Source organism: Siphateles boraxobius, unplaced genomic scaffold, assembly GCF_051911475.1.
Source record: "Siphateles boraxobius isolate OS27281-9 unplaced genomic scaffold, OSU_SipBor_1 16, whole genome shotgun sequence".
Lineage (NCBI taxonomy): Eukaryota > Metazoa > Chordata > Actinopteri > Cypriniformes > Leuciscidae > Siphateles > Siphateles boraxobius.
In genome coordinates this window covers 2,145,262-2,171,763 of record NW_027508766.1, presented here as the reverse complement: position 1 = coordinate 2,171,763, position 26,502 = coordinate 2,145,262, and the positions used below count along the sequence as shown (strand labels likewise).

The 26,502-nt window shown below is 38.2% G+C and overlaps 3 protein-coding genes across 6 annotated transcripts; 1 reads left to right on the top strand and 2 right to left on the bottom strand.

The window, feature by feature from the left end:
- Positions 1-10,519: 10,519 nt before the first annotated feature.
- foxd1 (forkhead box D1) lies at positions 10,520-11,818 on the bottom strand. Its single transcript, XM_077231068.1, has one exon. The coding sequence runs from the start codon at positions 11,690-11,692 to the stop codon at positions 10,664-10,666; it is 1,029 nt and encodes a 342-aa protein (XP_077087183.1). The 5' UTR covers positions 11,693-11,818; the 3' UTR covers positions 10,520-10,663.
- On the top strand, positions 11,032-20,994 carry btf3 (basic transcription factor 3). Of its 3 annotated transcripts, none has more exons than XM_077231072.1 (6): positions 11,032-12,201; positions 16,919-16,987; positions 17,106-17,219; positions 17,330-17,531; positions 18,934-18,990; positions 20,620-20,994. In XM_077231072.1, exons 1-6 carry the CDS (start codon positions 12,199-12,201, stop codon positions 20,664-20,666), a joined length of 492 nt encoding a protein of 163 aa, XP_077087187.1. In that variant the 5' UTR covers positions 11,032-12,198; the 3' UTR covers positions 20,667-20,994. The 3 variants fall into 3 exon arrangements, with proteins under 3 accessions (XP_077087187.1, XP_077087189.1, XP_077087186.1); XM_077231074.1 differs by lacking the exon at positions 11,032-12,201 and adding an exon at positions 16,021-16,152; XM_077231071.1 differs by lacking the exon at positions 11,032-12,201 and adding an exon at positions 16,094-16,215.
- Positions 20,987-25,689, bottom strand: ankra2 (ankyrin repeat, family A (RFXANK-like), 2). 2 transcript variants are annotated; one of them, XM_077231069.1, is made up of 9 exons: positions 25,599-25,689; positions 24,595-24,974; positions 24,341-24,499; positions 23,480-23,545; positions 22,940-23,037; positions 22,508-22,633; positions 22,136-22,202; positions 21,944-22,024; positions 20,987-21,784 (listed from the first exon to the last, which is right to left on the bottom strand). In XM_077231069.1, the coding sequence occupies exons 2-9, from the start codon at positions 24,845-24,847 to the stop codon at positions 21,729-21,731; spliced, it is 906 nt and encodes a 301-aa protein (XP_077087184.1). In that variant the 5' UTR covers positions 24,848-24,974; positions 25,599-25,689; the 3' UTR covers positions 20,987-21,728. The 2 variants fall into 2 exon arrangements, with proteins under 2 accessions (XP_077087184.1, XP_077087185.1); XM_077231070.1 differs by having other exon boundaries at positions 25,361-25,629.
- Positions 25,690-26,502: the final 813 nt, after the last annotated feature.

Sequence of the window (26,502 nt, the reverse complement as noted above, 5' to 3'; positions counted from 1 at the left end):
CAGTGTTTTTTAGTTTAGAAAGCATGTTTCAATTCGGTCTCAATTCTGATTTGTGAATGAAAATGTGAACAAAATGAAATATATGTCATTAGAACAAGGGCCGGGAAACGATTAATCGTGAATAATCGCATCCAAAATAAAAGTTTGTGTTTACCTTAATATATGTGTGTGTGTATACTGTATAATTGCTTAGTATATATAAATACACACACATGCATATATTTAACAAATATTTGCATGCATGTAATGTATATATATTTATATATAATTTATTTTATATATAAATATAAATATTTTATGTATAAATAGCAATAGCAATATTTTATGTATAAAATCGCGTCTAATCGTCTCACAGCCCTAGAACACATAATTTTACAGATGGGATAGATGCTGGTTAGATTTTTGTGGATGTTTCAGGGATCGGGAGAGAAAGGGGAGGAATAAAAATGGAATGAAAATGTGAGTGTAGAGGTTTCAAAGAGAGCTGCGGGTTAAAGAGCAGTGCATTACACTGGGCAGCCGGTGTAATTAATGCTCACCACCCACCCATAGAGCCCTCCAGCCAAAACGCTGCTGAGAGTGGACTAAATCACAACCGTGTGTTTCTGTGTCCATATGTGTGTGTGTGTGTGTGTCTGTGTCATACATTGAAGTGACATTTGCTTTACCTTTTGTTCTTCGTTCTCACTTTTGAAAATCAAGACACTTGTTAATACAAGTGTGTATAGTGTTTATTGGTTAACCTAGTTTACCATTTCATTTAATAAAATTGTTAATAAAATTATGCAAAAATACAACAATTGTGAAAACTGTGAAATATTATTGAAGTTTTAAATATTTTTTTAAAGGTTTTATATTGTATTATTTCAAAATGGAATGTATTCCTGTCCATCCCAATAATAAAGTACATTTTTAAATATTACAATAACAATCCCATTTTCAGCTTCATAACTCCAGTCTTCAATGTCACATGATCTATATGTGTGGGTGATTCAGGTATACCCTGTGTGTGTGTGTGTGTGTGTGTGTGTGTGTGTGTGTGTGTGTGTGTGTGTGTGTGTGTGTGTGTGTGTGTGTGTGTGTGTGTGTGTGTGTGTGTGTGTGTGTGTGTGTGTTAAAAATAAATAAATAATGTTTCAGTGTCTGATAGTGTGACAAAAGCAAATCAAATGGTAGATTGATGACTAAATCAACGTGCTAGTGAGAGTGGTGGAGAGGGAGAATAGGGGTCTCCTAGCCATGATTTAATTTAAGAGTTGAACTGTAGATCTGGCAGCTGGTTTGTTTGGGAAGAAAATAGATTTACAGGACACTGAGAGAGTGCAACAGTTAGGGAAATCTACAGCCCCCCCCCACACACACCCACACACACCCACACACACACACACACACACACACACACACACACACACACACACACACACACACACACACAGACTCCACTGCAGCGTCCTCCTGCGATCCATTCAATATCGACACTCCTCAAGAACATATTCAAAGACATGCGCGCACACTCCGACCACCCCGAAGCGTCAACCTTCAGTCGTCTTGCAGACCTCAAGGACCGGCTCAGTTCCAGCTATGTTGTGACAGGACACAGGAAGCATGTGCTGCCTTGGGAGGAAGTATCAAATCAAACGGCATCTTTTTCTACTTTAGAAGGAGATTCCGCTCCGGTCAGAGGTGCTTTACACAGACGTTTAAAACGGGCCCATTCGAAGAGAGGATAAGCAAAAACAAAAGCCTGCATTCATCTGGCCCACATCGGGAAACATAATGTTATTGCACAGGCTCACTTTTTACCTGAGGGAGATAGAGAGAGAGAGAGAGAGAGAGAGAGAGAGAGAGAGAGAGAGAGAGAGAGAGAGAGAGAGAGAGAGAGAGAGAGAGAGAGAGAGAGAGAGAGAGAGAGAGAGAGAGAGCGAGAGAGAGAGAGAGAGAGAGAGAGAGAGAGAGAGAGAGAGAGAGAGAGGCCGCAGCCACAGTGAGAGAAAGAGATTGACATTGAGCACAAAAGTGAGAGAAATCTTTAATCTGTTCATTTCATTTACTACACATAAAGCAATTTATGAACAGAACAATACAATAAAAAACTGAAGAAAGATACTTACAGCAGACTTGGGAGCACAAAGTCACAAACCAAGAAAGGCAGGAATTTGTTAGCCACTAGAAAATGCAGCCAAAATTCAAGCTAATTCAGATTTCTCTCCCAAGATGCCTCCCCAGAATATTCTAATTTGAGCCACTTTTTCAGGATCCCACGGCTGTTTTAAACTCCAATAAAAACTGCATTTTTTTGTTATACAATGAAAGTCTATGGGGTCCAAAACAACACTTACTTTCATTGAATGAACAAAAAAACATTTCTCAAAACCTCTACTGACTATTTTTGTGTTCCAAAAAAAAGTCATATGGTTTTGAAATGACACAAGGGTGGGTAAACGATGACAGATTTTTAATTTACATTTCTTTTATATCAAACACAGCAAATGCAGATTTAAAGAATCATGTCATGATGTAACACAATAGCTTCCAGTCAAGGACAGCAGTAACTTGGTGTGTGCTTTGGCGTTTGCCTAATGCTGAACATGTTTCAGTAGACCACATAACCTTGGAAATGCTTCAAGAAGGCTTTGCACACTTCTTCCCTATCTCATGATCCATCGTACTACATAAGCCACTCTGACAGGGAGGTGCAGGCCTTTACCTTGAACCTCGTAATGCTCTTACTCACTGTTTAGTTTTTGATCACTATCTTGCACACTATCAAAGGCCTATTGAACACCAATCTGTTTCAGGGCATGTAGGGATGTTTCAGTGCTGTTCAGAGGGGTTTTCCTTCTTAATAGCTGAATGGAACAAAGTGTGGCACTGAGAGAGTTGCTGTTGTCAGATCGTGATGGTGTGAGTATAGGAAGAGTTTGCATGTTCTCCCCTATAGGGTGAGCCTCAGCCTTGTGTTACAATGAAACTTTCACCACTGCCTGGAGAAAACCGTCAATGACTGATGAAATTACAACGTCATGCTCATTCCAGAAGTGGGAAGAGGAGAAGGAAGGAAACGTATTGAGTGAGAGGCAGGCTGAAAGAGCAAGTCTTCATGGGTGGTTCCCTCTGTTGTCTTTGGTTTAGTTGAATGACTGACAAGGGCGTCATGCAAATGCGAAGTTCAGAGAGCAAGCGGGAACTCTAAATGTCTGCTTTCACTGCATGGCCACACACGTGCACGTGCGTTTTCTCTCATACATACGCATTTTTGACAGACATCCTCAAAATGCTTATTTTACTAAGAATGCCTACGATTGTTGAATTTGGTCCTTGAAATAATAAAAATGATTGATAGCCTGTGAAACAGATATTGGACAACTTTAGCCTGGCCAACAAAGACTGTAAACATGTTTTGTCAGTTAACCTAAAAATATACTTCATGGTACTTCATCAACAAAAATCACTTTTAAGAGTCAGATCACGTAGAATTAGCTCCTTGAGCAAACAGATGCCCATATTCAGTTACAGTGACTTAGTCACAGAAATGGACTTTATGACTCAATGTTTAGCATAGGCTATTAAAGGTTAAAGCCTTTAGCCAGAGAGAGAGAGAGAGAGAGAGAGAGAGAGAGAGAGAGAGAGAGAGAGAGAGAGAGAAGTCATGAGTCTCTGGTTAACGTCCAGTGCAGTGCACGGTGTAGATTACCTATGGGTGTCACTGTGATGAATGGCCCGGCGTAGCGTGCTAAAATGTTTATGCTCTAGTGGCGTTATTGCGTGTAACTGGCGTCCACAATCAGGCTGTTTGGGGAAATACGATTGAGTCAGTCATTATAGGAGAAATGAAAGGTAGGAAGTGTGTCTGTATAGCGAGATTTTTCATATGAACAGGAAAAAAACAGTAGCATGTACATATAAAAACACATACTCATTCAGAAAGTATAGCTAACAACATTTGACCCACTGTTAAGTAAGAATAATTGCACCTTCTATGCCATGTGAACAATATAAAAATATTGCAATTTTGTAATTGACTTAAGTAGGCTAATAATTTACTCATTTAGAGGAAATAAAGACTAATTAGGTGTTCCAAATCAAAGCTGATGAAATAATAACTGTGCTTATGCAATATTGTAGCATTGGACTGTTTTGCTTTTCCAGCTTGATCATGTCTGTGTAGTGGCTGACTCTCTTCCAGGTGCTTTAAAGCCATCATCTCTGACAAAAGCAGCAGGTTTTCTCTGTTGTGCATGTCACAATATACCTGTGGAAGTTTGTAAACACTTGAAATAAGACATACTTATTTCAAATGAAAGGCTGGAGTCTAGGTGTAGGAGAGTATTTGTTATGTTGTCAATTGTATTTTTAAGCATCATCATTTGAAAAAAAATTTGTGAGCATAAAAACAGTTTTGAGCAAAGCAAATTTATTTATTTTCATAACTTTCGCACAGGAATCCATTCAATGCAATGAGAACACAGGCAACCGGCAGATAGGAAGATGGGATTGTGCAAATATAGCAATGGGCAGCGTTTTAAAGTAAGTATAGAAAATAGAGAAAGTAGACAATGGTGAAACAGAAAGAAGCAGAAAAGAGACCAATAGATAAAGCAGAATAAACAAAAGACAGAAAGAAAGAGAAGGAGAAAAGAGAAAGCATGAAAGGAAGAGAGAAGTAATTGACTGAAGTTGGGTGGCAGAGAGACTAGTGTGTTAGTGGGCTCTCTCACTCTCTCTAATTGGAGCTGTATTCAGACCTGCCTTTAGTTCTCAAACTTGCTAATGGAGCGTAAAACTCACACACACATACACACAAACACACTGTTCGTCTCTCTCTGTACAGCTACAGAGGATAAGTGTTGCTGGGCTACAATGTGAATGGATCAGAAAGGGATTCAACACCTCCCATGGAGAGCATTCACTGCCTTATTACATCTCTCCTCGTAATACCTCTCTTGCTTACACACACACACGCACACACACACACACACACACACACACACACACACACACACACACACACACACACACACACACACACACTGGATTCTAAAAAAGTTACTGTAAAGGGTGTAATCAAAGTGGGACATGGGGGGAGAGAGAGAGAGAGAGACATTGTGTGTGTGTGTGTGTGTGTGTGTGTGTGTGTGTGTGTGTGTGTGTGTGTGTGTGTGTGTGTGTGTGTGTGTGTGTGTGTGTGTGTGTGTGTGTGTGTGTGTGTGTGTGTGTGTGTGTGTGTGTGTGTGTGTGCAACTATCAGGATGTTTCTTTTGAAATGGAATAAGCTTGTGAAACTTATTTGCAAAGCTTATTTTCTATATTTTATTAGTAACTCTAAAGCATTAAGTTCCTTCACTGTGAAAAGTGATCAGTTGACTGAACTTTAAAAAAGTGAGGAAACCTGTTGCCTTAGTAAATAAACTTCATGCGTAATATATAAAAAAATGTTTTGTGTAATTGTCAAGTTCACATGTCCCCTAAGTTAAGACACTGTTCACTTTTGCAGTGTAACCATGTTATTGTTTACAATTGTTTGCCCTGGCTTCTTAACTAAAACAGATCACATTGTCAAAACTTTTACCAGATATGGTAACATTTAAATTAAATATAATTTATATGACTCAGTCCAACTGACAGAATTTTGTTACACCAACAGTCATTGTTGAAGGTCAGATCAGATATGTCTACTTATGGTAGGCTAACTCCACAGTTTTACTAAACGAAAAAATAAAAATAATACCCAAATTAATTCGTCTTAGATTTGGGATTGTTTATATTTTCATCATGGCCTTGATATTGTATGATTAAATTGTCTGTAAGTGCTGTTACTGTACCAAAATCTGAATTGAGTTTACTTATACTGTGGATATTATTAGCAAAAACTGTTGTCAGTTTTATTGCTCTTTGTGCTTTACCTGCCACTTTGTTAAGGCTCTATAGTCCTGTTCTCTTAAACCATGCTTGATAAACTTCTAACTGGGGATATTGGGTCAAACTCAGCATTGCCACATGACCCTAAACACTTGAAAACAAAGAAGAACATTTCCAGGACTTTGATTGTTTCCAGTTTTGCAAACTGCCGTTTGTTTTGTGAACTCCAGTCTCTTGGTGTGCTTTACTGGTTCTGCTTACTCTTTTCTTTTCTTTTCTTTATATTTAAATTGGTTTAGAATTGTGGATGTAACAACATAAATGATGACCACCAATGTTTGTGTATTGTTCTTTGGTCTGGTGCCGGCCACAAAGACATTCACTCACTGTGTAGTCCACTCAATCTTCAACTTCCTGCCTTTTTTCCTTGTTATGCTTTGTCGCTTGTCGAAAGAACAATAAAAATTGTTAACAGTTTTAAAACTCTTATATGAATTTATAGAGGTATATATGGACGCTTTAAACACCGTGTCTTCATGTTTATAAGAGCTATTTCCCTCCGTATCTGTGCCGTTTCCGTTATCCGTATAAGTTCTGCATTCTGAAGCAATTATTATAGTTTAGAGCACATTATGGCGAAACACGCAGATTTTCATAATTTCATGAGCAAGCAAACAACAGCAAAATAATAATAATAATATAATAATAATAGAAATAATAAAAATAAATAGAATTATTATTATTACTTTAGTAGTAGACGTGTCGTTGATATTAAGCTATTTGTTATTTTACTGTAATTTGTGTTATTTGATTTTACTATAGCCATTTATTTAAGCTGGAGAATTGATCTCCTGTTTAAATTAGGCTACCTATTTTAAAAGCACGTGCGTTTAAGGCCATACTGTTTTTTTTTTAAATCTCATAGAATTGCAGTGGTTTTCGTCAAGATCAGTCTATCAAAGGCGTAGGCTATACCTAAAGAAAAATTATTACAATTATACCTAGATTTCGACAACAATTGTAGTCTAAACTTGTCTTTGGTTGAAAACAACATTTCAAAAGATTAGCTGCTACAGGCACCATTAGATAGGCCTATTGTAAATCGTTGTGAAAACATATGGGCCTAAATCAAAATTGTATTAGGGCCTATGCACGAAAAGTTGTTGTGTGATGATCATTGTTAACAGCGATTTAAATATATTTTTTACATCATTATTCATTTACATAATGAAAATTTTATATAGCCTATATAATGTACAGCCACAGTAGAATGTCCTAAAGACTTTCTAAAGACTTTTTATATGTAGCTTAAATTAAAAAATAAATAAATTGTGAACTTGTCTGTGCGTTACGCGCATACATGTGTAATTAGGCCTACTGAATCTCTTTATCGTCGAGGAAAAATGAGGACAGGTAGAATTAAGAGATGATATGCCTCTCCCTATTTATCTCCCTCCTCCAACGCTCATGGTGATTTGTGTGTGTGTGTGTGTGTGCGCGCGCATTAAAGGTGAAGTATTGAGTATTAGCCTATTATTAAAAAAAAAAGAAATATAGGCTATCATACAACAGCTACTAACTCTAGGAATTAATTAGCTTATTTGAAAGGGTGTCTTGAAGCCAGGATTTTATTTTGGTCGGGTGAGTTCTACTCGGGATAGCATCCCAGCTTGTCCGCTAACATTCTGCCCACACCCCCAACACATGGACGCTCGGATAGTAACCATCTATAATTTATGAACCTGGCAAGGTTAGAAAACTATAGTAGAGTTTAGCACGCGAACAGTGTTTGAATTTGCACGAGCAAAAGGAGGTCTGCGCAATAGGCCTATATAGCCCAAAAATACAATGGGGAATTATGAGTGATGCTACGTGTTCGTTTAATAAAACTGCATGTGTTTATGCGTGTTTACATTTGCTTTATCTCATAATTTTACTGTGGAATATTTCACCCAAAATAGACAATTATATTGTTTTAGAATGAGCATTTTCAAGTATTTTATATGACACAAGTTGTCTGCTTGTAAAATTCATGAAACAAATAAATAAAGATTTAGTTAAAAAAGAGAGAGAGAGAGAGAGAGAGAGAGAGAGAGAGAGAGAGAGAGAGCGTATTTAACTGTATCACGTTTATCTCTAGCCAATAGTAGCATGTTACATCATAGTGGCACTAGTATTTGTGTGCATGTAAGCGTGCGCGCGTTTGATGCTCCATTGGCCTACTGAACTATATGTCTCTGTTTCCTCGTACACTCTAGGCTACTCCAGATTTCCATTAGTCACCAAACACACACTATGTTGCATTGAATACAGTTTAGAAATAAGTAATTTGGTTTTATTTTATTTATGATCGTGGCTCATTTTAAACTGCGTCCGTGGTGCACTAATTGCCTAAAATATTATTCAGCTATGTTGGTCTCAAACATTTTCTATTGTGGTCTTAATTGTCGTCCCTTTGAAGAAGTGTATATATAATTATAGACCATTATCCCGTAGTAAGATCCCAACAGCAGTTAATTATGGTGGCTATATGGCATTTGCTGAAGTTCAGCGAACTAGCCTCGACATCTCCACACACACACACACACACACACACACACACACACACACACACACACACACACACACACACACACACACACACAGTTTTATTATCTATTATCTCTGACCCACTGTGTAAATTTGAATACTGGTCCTTACAAATGACACCATCAGATGACAAAAAGAAAAAGTGTTATAGTGTACTCCCATGGAAAGGGCCAGCTGGATCAGATCACGCCGATTATCATCGACCTAAGGGCAGGGAAATACCACGTTTCTCACCCCAGTGACACTGTGCTGTCTCTGAGTAGCAATTACGCAGATAAATGTGGGAAACAGCGTATAGCGATATCATGATGAGGAACCGACATCGCCGCTTCTGTTATCTGTTAAGTAGGGCTAACAAGAATGTTGGAAATACGGGATGAGAAAAATCATATTAGGCTATCTTCTTAAAATTAGGCCCTTGGCCTTCTTAATGTATCGCATTTATCGAGTAGAAATTCGGTTGATAGGGTACAGTTTAATACGAATATTCAAAAGTAGCCTACATCATCTCACTGTAGTCTGAAAGAAAAAAAACGTACAACCCTATAGTGCCATTTTACAACCACGTTATGAGGCATTTCGTTTTATAACAGAAATATTAATTCTGACTGTTAATATTTTTTGTGTGTTTTAAGTCTACATTTTAGTTGCCTATACATTCTTGGTTGATTCATAATTTATCGGCTATATCTCTCCTGAAAACATGAATTCAAAATTACGGGACCTGCTCTAGATAAGGAAAATAACTTGCCATCTTTTAATCAAGCACATCACTTTAGACCTTCAAAGCACGTCAAATTTACAGTGTTTGGATAGGCAAAATGAACATTGCAATTTCATAAAAAATTAGCAACAAAATGCACGAGTGTCGGAGCACTGAAACCTCTAAGTTTGTATTCTGAAGGGGAAGAAAGATGACCACAACCATTCTGTCAAAGGCCTCAGTTGAACTGGACAGCCAGGCTACATCTTTTTCCAAAATGCATCGTGGAACAGTAGGCTAACCCTGGAGTAAAAGTCTTTTACTGACTGTTTATCTCGTCATATGGCTGATACCAAATACTCATGATGCTGCTTGTCATTTCAAAACTGCTATCAATATAACATTTACATTAGGGTTCAGCTGGTTCTCTCTCTCTCTCTCTCTCTCTCTCTCTCTCTCTCTCTCTCTCTCTCTCTCTCTCTCTCTCTCTCTCTCTCTCTCGTGTATGTTTCGCTCTTAGTCTAACAGTCGTTTTTCTGCAAGCAATGCATGACGCCATCAAATGCTGCACCAGCAAAAAACTTCAATCACCTTCATGAATAGTAAAATCAGCTCCTTCTTTATAAAAATGTTATTATTATTATTATTATTATTATTATTATTATTATTATTATTAGTAGTAGTAGTAGTAGTAGTAACAATAATATTACATAAATATTATTTTTATTATGCAGTTAATCTTGCCGTCATTACCTTTTTGTTTTGGCAATATTTCTTAAATAGGCCTAAATTGATTTTAAAAGTAAAAGTTGCAGTGGTTAGTTGATAATTAATTGTTAAAAGTGGCTTTATATTTTAATCCTGTGCTTGTATTTATTTTCAGGATACTTAAAAGGATCACGACAATATGAACACCTTTCATGATGTACCGGTAGAGTGATATCCTATTAAAGCACAATTAAAGCTATTATCAATGAGGTAATTTCCACTCCAACTTATTTTGCAAAACAATATTTATTATTAATGAAAAACACCGTGTAAAAAATAGCACACTGCGAATATACACCAAATAATGTACATTGTTTATTAGGCTACTGAGAAGTAGGCTACACGTTGTATAAAAAATGCTCGATTTTCACCCTTGCGAATTTTCATTACAAAGTACAAATAATAAAATCAATTTGCCAAACTAGAAAACATTTGTGTTTTCACACAAAATATATCATTGTAGACATCTGACAATTTATTTTATAGCCTGTTCAAAATGTTGTCCTGAGACGCCCTATGCAGTGATTGCCACAATCACACTGACAACGAAAAGTTCGTGGAGGCGAAAATTAGATTGAACTAAAATGTTAACATAAATATATATTTTATATTTCACAGCTTGAATATAGGCACGAACGTGTAAATGTTCACCATTCAGCTGTGTGAAACAAAACAGTACAAAAATAATCCTACCTTAAGGAGTGTATCGCTTTAAAAATGTGACGTTTAGTTTTTTTAAAAAAATTAACAGCCGCTAGTGCCACTCACAATCCGGTTTGCGTAGCTTTCGTGTAAAGACGTCGGTCCGTGCAAGACTCCCGGTAGTTGGTTTGGGGAGTGCTGAGACGCGAGGGTCGGCGGCAGCACCGGGACCACCGTGGAAGTCCGTGAGGCACAATGCGAGAGCGTAGGGCTTAAAGAGCTCCCGATAATGCTGTCTATGGAAAAGGGTGAGCGGTGAACCGGGGATTTAGCCGCTGTCTGTAAGGGGGAAGAAAGCCCAGGACTAAGAGGAGGATAGAAGCGGGAACGGGTGAGCTCCGTTGTGGTTGGCATGAGGGAAGGCGCGGGGATGAGAGTTCCGGTGTGAGGATGCCGGGACGGGGGCGGCTGATGCTGCTGGAAGGTGAAGAGCGCGGAATGTGCATGATAAGACTGAAGCTGCAGACCGTATCCACAACCGTAAGGCCCATAGCCGTAGGCAGCGGCCGCGGGAAGAAAGCCTCCGTGTTCGCGGAGAAGTTCAGGTGCCTGCTGGCGCTTAAAGCGTTTCCGGCGGCGTAGAAAGCTCCCGTTATCAAACATGTCGGCGGACTCTGGGTCTAGTGTCCAGTAGTTGCCTTTACCGGGGTTTCCGGGCTCCCGGGGTATCTTGACGAAGCAGTCGTTTAGGGACAGGTTGTGCCGGATAGAGTTCTGCCAAGCTGGGAACTTTTCCCGGTAGTACGGAAATCTGTTACTGATGAAGTCACAGATCTCGCTGAGCGTCAGGCGCTTCTTGGGACTTTGGAGGATTGCCATGGTGATGAGTGCGATGTAGGAGTATGGGGGCTTCACCAGGGTGTTTTTACTTGCTGGCTTGTATGGGTCCCGTGCGGCGGAGCCATCCACACAAGACGGCGAGCCGCTGAGCAGGATCTCGTCGTGCATCTGAGCTACCTCGTCCACGTATGAGCGCGTATGGCCGTCACCATCATCTCCCTCTCCAACCACGTCGATGTCGGTCTCCTCCGAGAGCACAGACGCATCCGACATCTCGGAGCTCAAAGTCATGGCTCTCTCGGGTCCCTGATGGGCTACGGCGGAAGAGCGTTGTGAGAGCTGAGCCTGTGTGTTACCTGCGCTCTCCAATCGAGGGAACTCATAAGACGCGCCGAGCAGATGCAGAGAGGACGTGCCAGTGTGTCACCTGTGCCATAGGCTTTTAATGAATTACTGTCGGCACGGAATCAAGAGGTTGCCCAGATCCCCACATCCACACGTTTATTCTGTCTGGGGAGACCCTCCTAAAGGCCAGATCAGGATTCCAAAGAGGGCGGACCTTCCCTTGCGCTTTATACCAGCTCGCTGATCACATGACAACAAAGCGTCACCGCTCCAATTGAAGAGATAAAAAAAAATATCAGTCTTTGAAAATATTCTAAAGAACGGCGAGGTTCTATCTTTGGCGGTCATCGCCGCCGCTTAATCCACTGGTTTAGTGGGATATTCCTGGGTCTTCTTTTAAAGCTTATAATGACTCGAAGATGTAAGAAGCTCAGCGAACTAAGCACATCGTAATGGTAGGACCCTCCCTGCTATTGTTATATTTCTCATAATAGCCTATAGGATGAAACCATAATAATAAACGTGTTTACTATGTGTGTTCAGGTGCTGAGCATGACGTTTAATGTGGACATAATGGGATTGTAGATGATTTTCAGAAATGCTTCAAAACGGTTCCATGTCTGCCTTACACGCATCTCAGTTTGCGTGACACGGGAGTGCACTAGATCATCCGTGAGCCACTGGTAATGGAAAAAAATCAGCTGTTAACTCGCATCAGTCACGCGGATCACGAAAGAGCATTCTAGCTCGCGAAAAAGCAGTGCACATGCGCATGTGCCTTATCCCTGGAGGCCAACATAGTCAAATTCATAATTAGTTTTATCAGTTGGTCTGGCAAGAGTCATTTTTAAAATGTTAAAGAAGTAGGATATTTGTGAGTAAAGGCAAATGGAATATTGGACGGTTCTGGTACGATTTTACACATTAAGAAAAATTATAATAAGAAAAAAGGCCTGTGTGTATCATTTGTGATAAATTCCTTCCATAATAAAATGCGTCCAACGGGAAAACAGGCCTTAATCGAAACAAGAGTTCAGTAGTAGCCTACATGACAATAATTAAAACATTACAAAGTCCATGAAAATGTTAATGCTGTAAATGTTAATTTAAAAATACAAAATCAAATGTAGGCTATAGCCTATCCATGCACGGCTCAAAATCAGCTGTAGCCTAGTGTGTTATTTTCCCTTTAAAGGGGGTGTCTGTGTTTTTGTTTTCTCGTTTTTACATGAGCCTATAAAGCCGAATTTTAGTATTATCTACTGAATATTAAATAAGGACTATAAAGTGTTGTGGTTAACAAAGCACTTTCAAACACTACATTGGAATATATAAAGGCGTAATGTTTTCATTAATTTTTTATTTGTTTGTATAAGCAATGATCAAATATAATAAACGTATTTTCACGTCATAAAATCTTAACTTCATTGTTATCATAATTGTTAATATTATTATTATTATTACTGTGATAACCTAATAATATTAGGCCTAATAACAATCAATATTTTAGTAATAGCCTATTAGTTTAGGCTACTAATAATTTAGGCGTAAAGTAAAAAATAAATAAAAATACACAGTCAAGAAGCTCGCTTAAAGAAAAAAAGGAAAAGAAAGAAAGAAAAACATAGAAAATTGTGTATAAAGTTGGCTACTAAAACAACTTGTGGTTAGGAGTGATGAAAACACTTGTCCAAAAGACACACACCGCTGACCCATAGAAACTCGTGTCCCCGACATAAAAAAAAGCTCTTTTCAAACTCCTCAAAATGAATTATCTTTTCCTTCTTTATTACAGTTTCATGTTGGTTCTGGAGGATGCAGTGGGTATAAGGGGTATTTTTGTATGATTGAAAAAACATCTGGTCCGGTTTGATGGCCGTTTTATGGTAACTCATGTGGTCAGGCTTGTGTTTTAACATATATTTACTTCAGCCAGCAGTTATTAAGGGCTGTGAGAGTGCCATCTCGCGGCAGTTCAGATCAGACTGTAGCCATTAACCCTTCTGTCCAGTTTATCTCAATTTTAGCTAAGCCATTCTGTTTTGGTTCCACGGGATTATTATTTTACAAAAACTTTCAAAAATTCTGTTATTTTGCAAGCAAGTAGGCTAACCTATGAATTGATGGAATCAATTGAAATTAATTTAATGTTAATTCGTAAAATAACTCAGTAATAGGCTATTTGTATATTTATTCAATATTAAAAAAAATTCATAATCAAAACTGTAATTTATTCGTTCATTAATGTAACTTAATGTTTAGACTTATTAAGTACTTTTTAAATCAGTCTTTAAATAATAGCGCTGGTCCATTTTTTACTTTTTACTTTTTTATTTTATTTTATTTTTTACATTTTTTTGCTATTTGACTTGTGGAAAAAAGGTAGGCTGCAGGGACCATAATCATGGTTGTAGCTATAGCTAATATATTTAATTCACACAGTTAGCTAAACGTTATTCGTGCTGCAACAAAAGGAATTATTAGGCTAGCATAGAAAATCGTTGTCAAAATGCAATCATAAGCTGCTTAAACTATTTAGTGAAACGAAAACGAAAGTGACTTTTAACTCTGAAATGCTGTTTGTTTACATCAGAAACTGATCAGAAACAATTTTGGCAGTAGGCCTAGCCTATATTTTAACTACCAACCTTAGCTGCTTCATCGTTGCTGCATATTTTCGGCAGACTTTAAATTCTGAAGCACACTTTAAATTCTGAAGATTGGTCAGAAAGCGTGCTGTGCGGCAAAATACACTTTCAACAGGACATTATAGCCTATTGATCCTAAGTAGGCCATTGCAGATATGAGCACGGGTAAAGCATAAATTGTTTAACTTGGTTTGAAAAACAAATCTAGGCTAGTTCTTTAAATAGGTAGGCTATAGGCTAGTCATTATATAAAAGTGAACTCTTACTGGTTGGATAGCTATGCTATTAGGCTACTATAGGCCTATTAATTTTGGAAGACGGTAAATTAGCCTACGCACAATCCAGATTAATCAGGACATCACAATAACTGGCAGTGATGTTCCTATTGGTTGTGGCTTAATTATCCTGCGCGTGCAAGTGAATGAAATGGAGTTTTGAGAACCGGGGCGCCGTGAGACGGGTCAGGGCTTGTGTGTGTGGTTAAACCACATCTAAAGTGTTTCTTAAGTCCCGCAGGGGTGACGCTTTCCGTGCCACGGGGTAGGCTGCCATGAAAGCACTTCCCTGCCACGGCTGCGGGTGACAAGTCCCATGAATGCACCGGTAATCAGAATTGTAACTAAAACATCTGCAGAGATTCGCACGTGCTCTACAATTAATTTAACATGTACGACATAAAACGTGTTTAATGTTATAACGTGTGGTTATAGGCCCACCAATCACATGCAGTCATTTTCCTGTTGCGTGTTCTATTTCGAGTCGCCTAAAAGTGAAAAAGAATTTATTTTGAAATAGTCTTTTCAGCTGCACTGTGGAACGCTAGTTACTTTTAAAGTATTTTCTGAATATATATATATATATATATATATATATATATATATATATATATATATATCCTATATTTATTTATTTAATTAATTTTTTTATTTTCTGGAAATTTCGATTATACATTGGGATATATCAAAAATGGTGCGAGAGCAAAAAAAAAAGCTTAAAGGGGACATCGTTGGAAATTTTCCCTTTTTTTTTTGTATAACCGTAACACTCGTATTTTTTTCTCTGAGGATTTCTGACATGGGCAAATCCAGACTTCATAATTTCATGCAATGTGATTATTTATTCTGATATAAATTCACATTTTCACAGGCTACATTTCTTTATTCAACTCTTTTTCGTTTTTTTTTAAATAATTGTTTGTTATAAGCAGCAGAATACGCAATTTGTCTAGGCCTACAAATTGTTTAGGCTAAATATTGTTTCATAGATGAATAGCGGCTACACTTTAATAGGCCTATAGGCTACGGTTTCCAGTAGCCTACAAATTTAAATAGGCTATAGCCTACTACTAACAGATGTTATTTAATGGTTATAAAAATGCATATTGATTTTAGATTGTATTTGGATCTGAGACAAACTCATCATATAGCCTATATCTCAACAAAGTTATTAAACATGCAGCCCACCATAGAGGGCAGGACTTCAATAACAAGTGTTCAAGTAAAGAATAGATTGGGACGACATAATTTCTGGTTGATATTCTGTATTTTAAACTCACTTTTATCTTATAACATTACACCAATATCGCACAAAAGAGACCCGAAACTGCTGGCCGATTCTATTCTTGGCCCCGAGTTGCAGGGCAGGCAGGCTGGTTTTCTGGATCCAGCCCACTGCGTCTCATTTCAGCCCTGTCGTCACTTCCGTCTTCCTCTCTCGCTTCCATCTTGCTCTCCGCGTGTGTTTGCTGCTAGCGTGCAGGTCAGTGAGGAGCTCTAAAATACTCTATTTCCTGCACAACCACTCCTGGTTCCGAGGCTCAAGGTAAATAAGTACCTTATTTACCAAAATCGGCTGCTGTTTTGTAATTCTTACAAATCACCCGCGGAAAGATGGCTGAATTGGTTCGGGTGAGACTCGGCCCTGTCGGGAGAGACCCGGGCCTGAGAGCGCGTGAAAATAGCACTGCTGCTAGCTCACAGCAAACAAACTCCACGAGTCTTAGCTCGCGACAGATTGATCTAATGCTTTTTACATTTATATTTACAGACAAAATGCTAATAGCGTTTTTATTTACGACTTTTCATTAATCGTTTTCTTATAAAAAACTGGCTATCGTTTTTCTTTGTGGACTAATAACTGTTTAATCAGAGTTTTGTTTTGAAAACTTTGAGGAGTTGCATAGTAGTGTCGGTCTGGAAGTGTTATTTTGCGGTGTTACAACCACCTGACTTTAGTTAAGTGGTCGCTCTTTCTCAACAGGCCTGACAGCAAGCTCCGAGTTTTTGCTCTTAACGTTACTTGCCGCTGCTGCTAAAATAAAACAGTCGTTTTCTGATTTAAGTGTGTTTGAAAATGAGCAAAGACTTAATTTGTTTTTTTTTATGAAATAATGTGTGTCGAAGTCTTGCAGGCTTAAGATAAGTTTGTCCGCTGAATTTGTCATTCAGACCGCACCCCGAAACAAATTTGTGTTGTAACTTCATTCCGTTCTCTCCACTATCATTGACATCCTTCTGTCTTACAGATGAAAGAAACGATAATGAACCAGGAGAAATTAGCCAAGTTGCAGGCACAAGTCCGCATCGGTGGAAAGGTAAGGGCTGATAACAAAACAAACAGTAAAACCTTGGTAATGTCTATGTTCTTCATATATATCAGGCAAAATAAGACTAGTACCATACATACATATTGATGCCGTTTTGTTTTGATAGGGCACCGCTCGCAGAAAGAAGAAGGTGGTCCACAGAACGGCTACTGCCGATGACAAAAAGCTCCAGTTCTCCCTGAAGAAATTGGGAGTAAATAACATTTCTGGCATTGAGGAGGTAAGGATTGGCTCAGCTAAATACAAGTCTACATTTACGAATAAAATGTGAAATCTTTCTATGTACACAAATGCTTTGGTCTTTCATCTTGTCATGCTGTTGCTTTGCAGGTAAACATGTTTACAAACCAGGGCACAGTGATCCACTTCAACAATCCCAAAGTGCAGGCCTCACTGGCAGCCAATACTTTCACCATCACAGGCCACGCCGAGACCAAGCAGCTGACAGAGATGCTGCCCTCTATCCTCAACCAGTTGGGCGCTGACAGCCTGACCAGTCTGCGCAGACTTGCAGAGGCCCTGCCCAAACAAGGTGTGTTCTGTTCTCAAAATGGGTCAGATTGCATGAGGCAGACAGAGGCAGTGTGTCACATTTCTTTGTTTCTTTCATTTTATGCAGATAGCAGCATATTGAACTACTAACTAAACCCACAAAGTAGTATGTTGCAAACAGGTGTAAGTGTGTTTTTGGGGGAGGGGTGTGTCATTGCTGCTGGTCTGTTCCTAGAGATTTATGCATAGACTGAGTGAGTGTCTCAAGCAGGAATATCAAAACATTTGTCAGCTGAACCCATTTGACCTAAACATTTCTTTGAAGTACCTCTAAAGATTTTAAGCTAACATTTCAATTTAACGGGGTCACATTATCAGTTCTTTGATGGTTAAAGGGATAGTTCACATAAAAATGAAAGAGTGGTTATTTACTCACCCTCGTGTCATTCCAAATCCGTAAGACTTTCGTTCATCTTCGAAACAAAAGACATTTTAGGGAAATCTGACAGATTTTTCCCCATCCATTGACAGTTCATGCAACTACAAATTTGATGCTTCAAAAAGTTCATAAAGAGATTGTAAAAATTATCCTTATGAATTGAGTGGTTTTGTCTAAATTTTCTGAAGAGACTCGATTGCTTTATATGGTGCATAGAATACATTTAGGCCTTTTATTCTCATAAACATTGATCAGTGAACATAAACAGAAGCTCACCAGTACTTGCTTGATGTGCGTGAACAAACCGTGACTTAAATGCGAGAATTAATCATGCTTGAGCTTCCGTTTACCTTCATTTATGTGTGCATTAAAGATCTTTTACATGTGAATAAAAGCCTTAATTCAATCTGTTCATCATATAAAGCAATTTGTAGCCACAAAGTGGTAGTTGCGTAGCTGTCAGTGGAGAGAAAGAAATCTCTCGGATGAATCTATCTTCATCTTTGCTTTGAAGATGAACAAAAGTCTTACGAGTTGGGAACGACATGAGGGCAAGTGATAACAGAATTATAGTTTTTGGGTGAACTATCCATTTAATGGTCAAATCACTTGCAGGTGTTTTCTTGTTTTGTATTTTAATTTAAATATTTTTAATGAACTCTCAAACCCCAGTTTGGTCTAAAGGAAAACTAAAATACATATTTATCTTATAAATGCAAAATTAGAAATTTTTTCCCCCTCTCTCTATTAAGTTAGTGCTAATGTATGTCTGAAGGCTTTTAATTCTGTTCATTATTACTAGTAATATATCTTGTTAGGGCTTATGGTTAATCTGAGATGAAGCATCCCATATCTTTGCATGTTTAGCCATGCTATTATGGAAAGATCTCTTTTGACAGTATTATAAACGATGACTGTAAATGTTCCAATCTCCAACTTACAGTGTATTGTTCAAAATGGTGAATATTTGAACATTTTACATTTTTCTCCCATTTTTTTACAGCTGGTGATGGAAAGGCACCGGTAGCTGGTGGAGAGGAAGATGATGACGAAGTTCCAGGTCAGTATGTTGCTCTGAAACCCCCCCCAAATCCGCTTTAACAATATCTTAAATTGCAACGCGCATTAACCATAAGGATTTTTTTAAATATTTTTTTATTATTCCTTGTGTATTTTAAATGCCTCCTAGCTTGAGCTTCACAATCATTACCATATGGGTTTCTTTGCGTGTGGTAATGTAAGCATAGCACGCTTGCTTACGTAAGGGCAGCATTGTTGCTTATGTTGTGGAAATATCCAAAAAAGGAGGGTTTCAGCAGGTTGTCTAGGCTGTTACATTGTCAACATATACAAGTGTTTAAAATCTCCTCTATTGTTTATGAGCACTGAAAGCTCGGTTTGCTTTTCTTTTTAAAGAGGGGGGCAAACACATACGGTTGCCATTACAATTCCCCAGTTCTCCTTCCTGAGCAAACTCCAGTTAGTAACTCAAGTCTTGCACATGTACAGTATGATTACATCTCCGACACTGCAAAATTAGCTCACCCGTGCGATGACAAAAAGGTTATGCCATTGTGCCATTGGCATAACAGCTTGTGCCATTGTGCCCATTACTGCGATTCAACCTTTTCTGTCCCCTCTGAAAACAAAATTCAACCTTCTGTTAGTTATTCCCTCTCTGATGCCCTGGAGCGGAAAAGTTGAATTCCATTTATCAGATTTCATCTCCTAAAAGGCAACCTGCTTTGATCCTCTGCGGTTTAATTTTTACAGCTGTGGACTTTTCAGTCTCCCAGTGTTCATTTGTTCTCTATGGAAATCACTTGCACACGCAGGCTTACTCAAGTGAAAGAGAAGCACGGAAATAGCTTTTTCAGATCGTGTCTATAAACACTCAGACAGCATTTCATAAAGATGAGATTTTAGGGTGCATTTACATGACAAAGATGTACTAAAAATAGATTTAAAAGTTTCAAAATCGTAAAAAACTTTTAATATCGATGTATAATGCATTCCAGGCCAGTAGTTGGCGAGGCCACTTTGTAAAGAAAAACTATGCACCTGTAGCCTGAACACATAATACACATGCACATCACCCATTTTCACAAATTTGTGTTTTTTTTAGTTTACACAGACAATAACTGTATCGTTTTCAAAAATGGCCAAATTCCACGAATGGCCAAATTGCAGAAGTTTTCCGTTTTTGGTTGAAAATGGTGTCGTGTAAACGGCCCATTAGTCATCAATCTCACATTGTTTATTTATTTCTTCATAAATCCTGTATTTCCTACAAATGGTAAAGGGTTAGTTCACCCAAAAATGAAAGTTCTGTCATGAATTACTCACCCTCATGTTGTTCCAAACCGTAAGACTTTCGTTCATCTTCGGAACACAAATGAAGATCTTTTTGATGAAATCTGAGAGCTTTCTGTCCCTCTCTTCTAGTGTTGTCAAAGTACCGACTTCGGTACCAAGTTGGTACAGAAATTTAAAAATGTGACTCTTTGAGTGGAATCTTAAAAGCCTGATTGCCCATTGTGCTCATCAAATATGTCTGATTGGGACACTGGAGCGTTGAAAACAATTAATTTTGGGATGAACTAACCCTTCAAGTCTTCGTAACCCCTTTGAGGTGCCTACATGTAGACATTATATTGTTTTACTTAATCCATATTTTCCCTCTTTGCAGATCTTGTGGAGAATTTCGATGAGGCTTCAAAGAATGAGGCAAATTAACATCATGGGAAGGAAAGGCGTTTGAGATCTCTGGTCTCAGCGGAGACTTGTGGGACTTTTTTCCCCTATTCTTTTATAAATGTATTGCATCCCTGAATCTACAATATCTTTTTCGTGCACTGCTGTGGCCCTCGTGTCCTTGCTGAGAGAGTGAGATTGTTTGAACCACACAAGTTCATGCACAGTTTTACTGGTATGTGTGTTTGCTTGTGCGGTCCAAGAGGCATCTTTGCCTCCACCTTCCCTGTTACTGAGGCTCACTCATTTGGAGCTTGTCTGAATCAACATCTGGAAATAAACATTTGCTATTGACAAAAAGATTATTAAACACTGTTGTTGCGTTTAATTGGGGATGAGGACACTCCATGCTGTTAACAAACAATTATGATTCTTTAGGGATTAGTACAAAAAAACGTACAAAAACTCATGTTAGAAATGCAGTGCACTTTTTAAATAATAGTTGTTTTTTAGACTACAATCAGACACATCCTAATACAAGTAAAAGTTTATTTACAGTTTTGTAGAGCAAAATTTGAAATAAAAAGAGGGCAATCCACAGATTAAACCTTTCTGGGTGCAACAGAAAAGTGAGTTTAATTAGTACTTGGACATCTCTCACTGAAAACTGTTGCTGAAAATCTCTTGCACCATGTTCTTTTGCACTCCATTGATTCTAAAGTACCTGATTTAGCTTATTTTATTAACCATTCTTAATACCAGTCAAGTTTGATGTGAAACTTTTTCGTTTTGCATTAAATGCAAAATTGAAATGGCTTTTCAAGTACACATTGCAAATTGGCCAAGATCATTGACATAAAACACACATCACATTGACTAAACACACACGCACATATATTATACAGTGTATATATATATATATTACATCCAAAATCAATTTCTGATGTCAGCAATTATCATGGATCATGGATTGTTATTGATCAGTACATTTGTATGTTCAGTAAATGGTGGATTCAAAAATGACAATTCACTTCATCAGTTGGCAGATATTGAACACTCGTAACACTCAAATATTCGCTCCTATTTGTCTCGTACATGCCATGGTTATTCTTTGATGCCTTGCAGAAGCTTCAGAAGATGAGCCTCCAAGACCTGTTGGACTGGGAAATATGAAAAATTACAATTACATGCATGTTGAGACAGTAAGACCAACACAAAACATGTACAAGGTTAATGATCTCAGCTTCGTCAAATATTCATATTTTAAGACAGCTAAGCTTTATGGTATTTAACACTGATGGGAAACTTGTTAGTGTTACCATTTCTATGGCCCATCGCCACAGCCATGTCCATAGCGTTGAACCCAGAGTCCGACTCCATGGTTGGGTCAGCTCCACTCTCTGTTCAGTGATCAGAAGTCATATTCATTACACTGAGTGAACCAAACCTTTGGAAAAAACTAAACGAATGCATTGGAGTGAAAAGAACTGAATTCAAATTAAGCCTTTTACCTAAGAGGATTTCTACACAGCGAACATGATTACCATGAACTGCATAGAGTACCGGAGCGCCACCATTCTGAAAATGCATAAGCACTGCTTTAAGTACAAATAATTTTTTTGCTAAAACATTGATTCTGACTTCTACACCTCATAGTGAGAAGTGTATTCACACACCATATAACAATACTAGAAAAAACTATGTGACTATCTCTTACTATTTAACCCCCAACCGCCAAACCCGTCAAATCCATTTACATTGCTGTCAAACTACCAGCATATTTAGCAAAGTACTATACTGCACTAAAGTCAACGACACATGATTTTCATTTGCAGAACTTCTATTATTAGATGTCTTCAGAAATCAATAATGTGTCCACTTACCCAATCATACTCATTGACGTCAACTCCACAGTCGATAAGCATTCTGACAATATCTGTGTACCCTTTACTGCAGGCCAATGACAGTGCACTCTCTCTCCCTTTGGCCAAGAGATGAGGATCTGCACCCTGTAAGAAAAGGATTGTGAGTATCTAAAGATTCAGCCATTAAATTTGACTTCTGCTTCGTGTCCCAGATGGGTCTGACCTATTGAGGCTTTTAGCTAAAATTTCAAAAGAATGACAGAAGGGTGCAAGTATAAAGAATAACAAAGCTTCCGGAACAGTGACCCCCACGAATAAAGATGGCAGCATGCACCAGCCGAACATTTGCCACGGACATGAATAGGAATGCTAACTGATTGCTTTGTGCAGGTTTATTTGGACTATTTGATCTGAGGGATGTAGTGAAAGTGTACAATATTTTGCACTCACACTCTGTAACAGGAACTCCACCACAGCAATCTGTCCATGAGCTGCTGCCCACATTAGTGGGGTGAATCCTTCCTCGTCCTGTAGGTTTATCACAGACTCTAATATAAAGAGAAAAAGGAAGGTAAGTGTCAGCTCCTCATTTATCACAATTTTAGACATAATTGACCTAAGAGATAATTACACCAATCTTCAAGTTTGGGGTCAGTGTATATATATATATTCATTAATACACTTATTCAGCAAGGAAACATTGAATTAAATAAAAGTGACAGTAAAGACATTTATAATGTTGCAAAAGTTCTGTTCATCAAAAGAATCCTGGATAAAAATATCAGTTTCTACAAAAAATATTTAGCAGCACAACTTTTTTCAACATTAATAATACACAATGTTCTAAAGGATCATGTGACACTGAAGACTGGAGTAATGATGCTGATAATTCAGCTTTGCCATCACAGGAAATAAATTAATAATTATTTTAAATGTAATAATATTTCAGAATATTACTGCTTTACTTTATTTTTGATTTTACAAACTTGCCTTGTTCTATTCGACTTGCCAGGAACACCATCTCTCCTTGTGCCGCCAACTGATGTATAGACAGTGCTAGAAAAGAGGGGGAAAAGGCGAACACAGGGTTCCCACACCTTGGTTAACTTCAAATTCAAGGACCTTTCAAGGACTTTCCAGGTCCAATACCCTCAAATTCAAGGACTTAATTTGGGGACACATTTATTTATTGTGTCCAACATCAACAGCAAACGTTGAGGTACCATCGTAGTACTAGTTTCATGCACACGTGAATGTCATGGCAATGTACAACACAAAGTACCTCATGCGGGAAACACTTAACGTAACACGTAAATGCGCGTAACTAACGTAAATCAAGCAAGGTCGTATCCATAGGCCACGAAGTGTTGGCAAAATAACACATTAGCGGACCGGAGGGAATGATATGGAATTTTTTCCCAGAAAACTTCTTGAACAAAATAAATTCAAGCACTTTCAAGGACCTGTATCTATGTACGTTTATTTTCAAAAACTTTCCAGGGCCTTGAATTTTTTTTTTCAGGTTCACAAACTTTCAAGGATTTCAAGGACCCGTGGGAACCCTGCGAACATGAAGTTTTAGTCATGGTTTTAGCTTTAAAGAGTAGATCAGGGGTGTCCAATCCTAGTCCTGGGGGCCAACTTCCTGCAGAGTGTAGCTCCATCTTGTCCCAATATATACCTACCTGGAAGGTTTTAGTAATCCTGAAGAGCTTGATTGCCTTGGTTCAGGTGTGGAGCTAAACTAACTCTGCGGCACAGTGGCATTCCTAAAGCAGGATTGGACAACACCAGAGGAGATTGACAAATATCAGTGCGGATACTTTTGCCAAATGAAATGAGAAGACTTACAATGAACAAGCAACGGTGTGGATGAGACCTCGTTCCCACGGTGTTTGTTGGTGAGTGTGGTGGACTGCTTAATGGGAGAGAAGTGTTTGGTGGTCGATGGCGTGTACACATGCCTAACCTGAATACCAGGTGAGGGAGATGTTTGGATATTACACTCCGCTGTAGATTGAGAAACAGAAACAATAAATCTTTAAAACTTCCCTGACAATGATATTCACCAAAAATCATCTTTTTCCTCCATTCATTTGCTTTACCTTTAAATAACACAGAAGCCACCTCCAGATCAGAGTTCACCTGGTCCTGGATGTTTTTACTGTCTTCCTCGTTCAGCGACTTCACGAAGCGTGAGCATACGTTCATGTCAAAGCGATTGGGTAATATAAACTTTATCCCCATGGCGTTCTGTGAGTTGGCATCCTCCACTGAGCCAATGCTGACTGATGGCTCGACCTTGATGCCCGTCACCTCTGGTAATGGGCACAAACCTTCCATCTCCTCCGAAGCCATTGTCCACACTGGATCTGTTATGTTCCACAGAAGCTACAAATGATCTTGAGCTTGTTCCATAAATAGAATCAAACCCTTATGGTTGGGGGATGATGTCTGCCTCCCATACAGAATAAAGCTTTTGTACCTGGGATATTTAGATAGAGATATTTACATTAATGGAAATATGTGAAGGATCAACTGTAAGTCGTATGGCAACATTGTAAAAGTAAATTCAAAGGCTAACGTGTTGGTGACATTTGTGCCACAGTTTGAGTCTATAACAGCAAAACTATAAACCCACAACTGATAAATCATCATTATTATTTTATGGTGTTATAATAACAGATTTCATTGTGGAATTCGAGCCATGCACGTTTGATCCTGTACAAAAAATACATAATATATGCCCGACAAATGAGCGTGCTAAATGTCAGTGTGAACAAAACAAGGTTAGCCAACCAGCTAACTACCTTTACATATTATATTCTGTTAACCAGTAAAGAGAAAGTGAAACCTGTACTGTACAAATACCTCTTAATTCCAGAGTGAGCATTTTAGCAGTTAAAATACAGACGGAATACGAGAGAGCACAGCGGGTTAGTTCATTGTGCAATATAGCTTGATTTCTAATGCAGGATTAAAGGGCTATGGCTAACGTTACTGTCGTATTATTTCAGCATTAAATACAACGACTGCACACGTTTATGGAACATTTTATCGCAAAAGTAAACCTTAGTTAATATTACATAATGTAATCATAAATACCTACCGAGTTTATTAATATCGTGTGTGTTTCGAAATGACGGGTTGTTCTTGAGGTTGATTTTAAATAAAGTTTTTTCAAAAGCCGAGAGGGTGGAGTCAGGCTGAATCCGAAATCGCCCCCTAAACCCTCATTCACTTCCCTACGTTAGTCCATTTATAATGTTCACTTGAAGGAGTGGAAAGGAGTGAGTGAATTCGGACAGCCGTTGAGCGTCCATCGGTTGTAGGCTACACTTGTTATTGAAGTGCAATGTTGAATGAGTGCACTTAATAAAGTCCACTATGGTTTCGAACACCACTAATGTCTGTCCCTACAAATAACGCCCTATTTGCGGGTAAGGCGGCGATTTCGGATGTTCATCGACATGTGGATGTTGAAATGCAGAGAATAATACATTGTAATTACATTGTACCTACCCATGGTAATCATATTTGTCACTAAGTTTCCTCAACTATTTACATTTCACAAAAAAAATATTTAAATGGTTTTATTTTTAATATTACCCCTATCTTAGCCTAATAGTTGCCTACGACATAGGACTACCTAATAATAGTATAAACTGTCAGTTTGAAGAGTCAGAAAAGAGCAGCTGTGATTGTCATTAATATAGTACACTACCTTTTTGAGCTCACAGAACTTGCATGCACGTGAACAACACTATAGCAAGCTAAAATCAAGTTTTACCTAGCAATCTTTGTAGCCTATTGTAGCCTAAATTAGCTTACAATTATTTGACTTGCATAACCCAAAGTAGCTGTTATAATATAATATATTGGTAAAATACATTTAAAAGTTAGTATGGAAAAATTTCAAAGTTTCTATGACCTTCTTCATATAAAAAAGTTTAGGAAACACCTACTGCAGTTACTGTAACAAAATTGTCCTACTTCCATAAACATACAGCTTA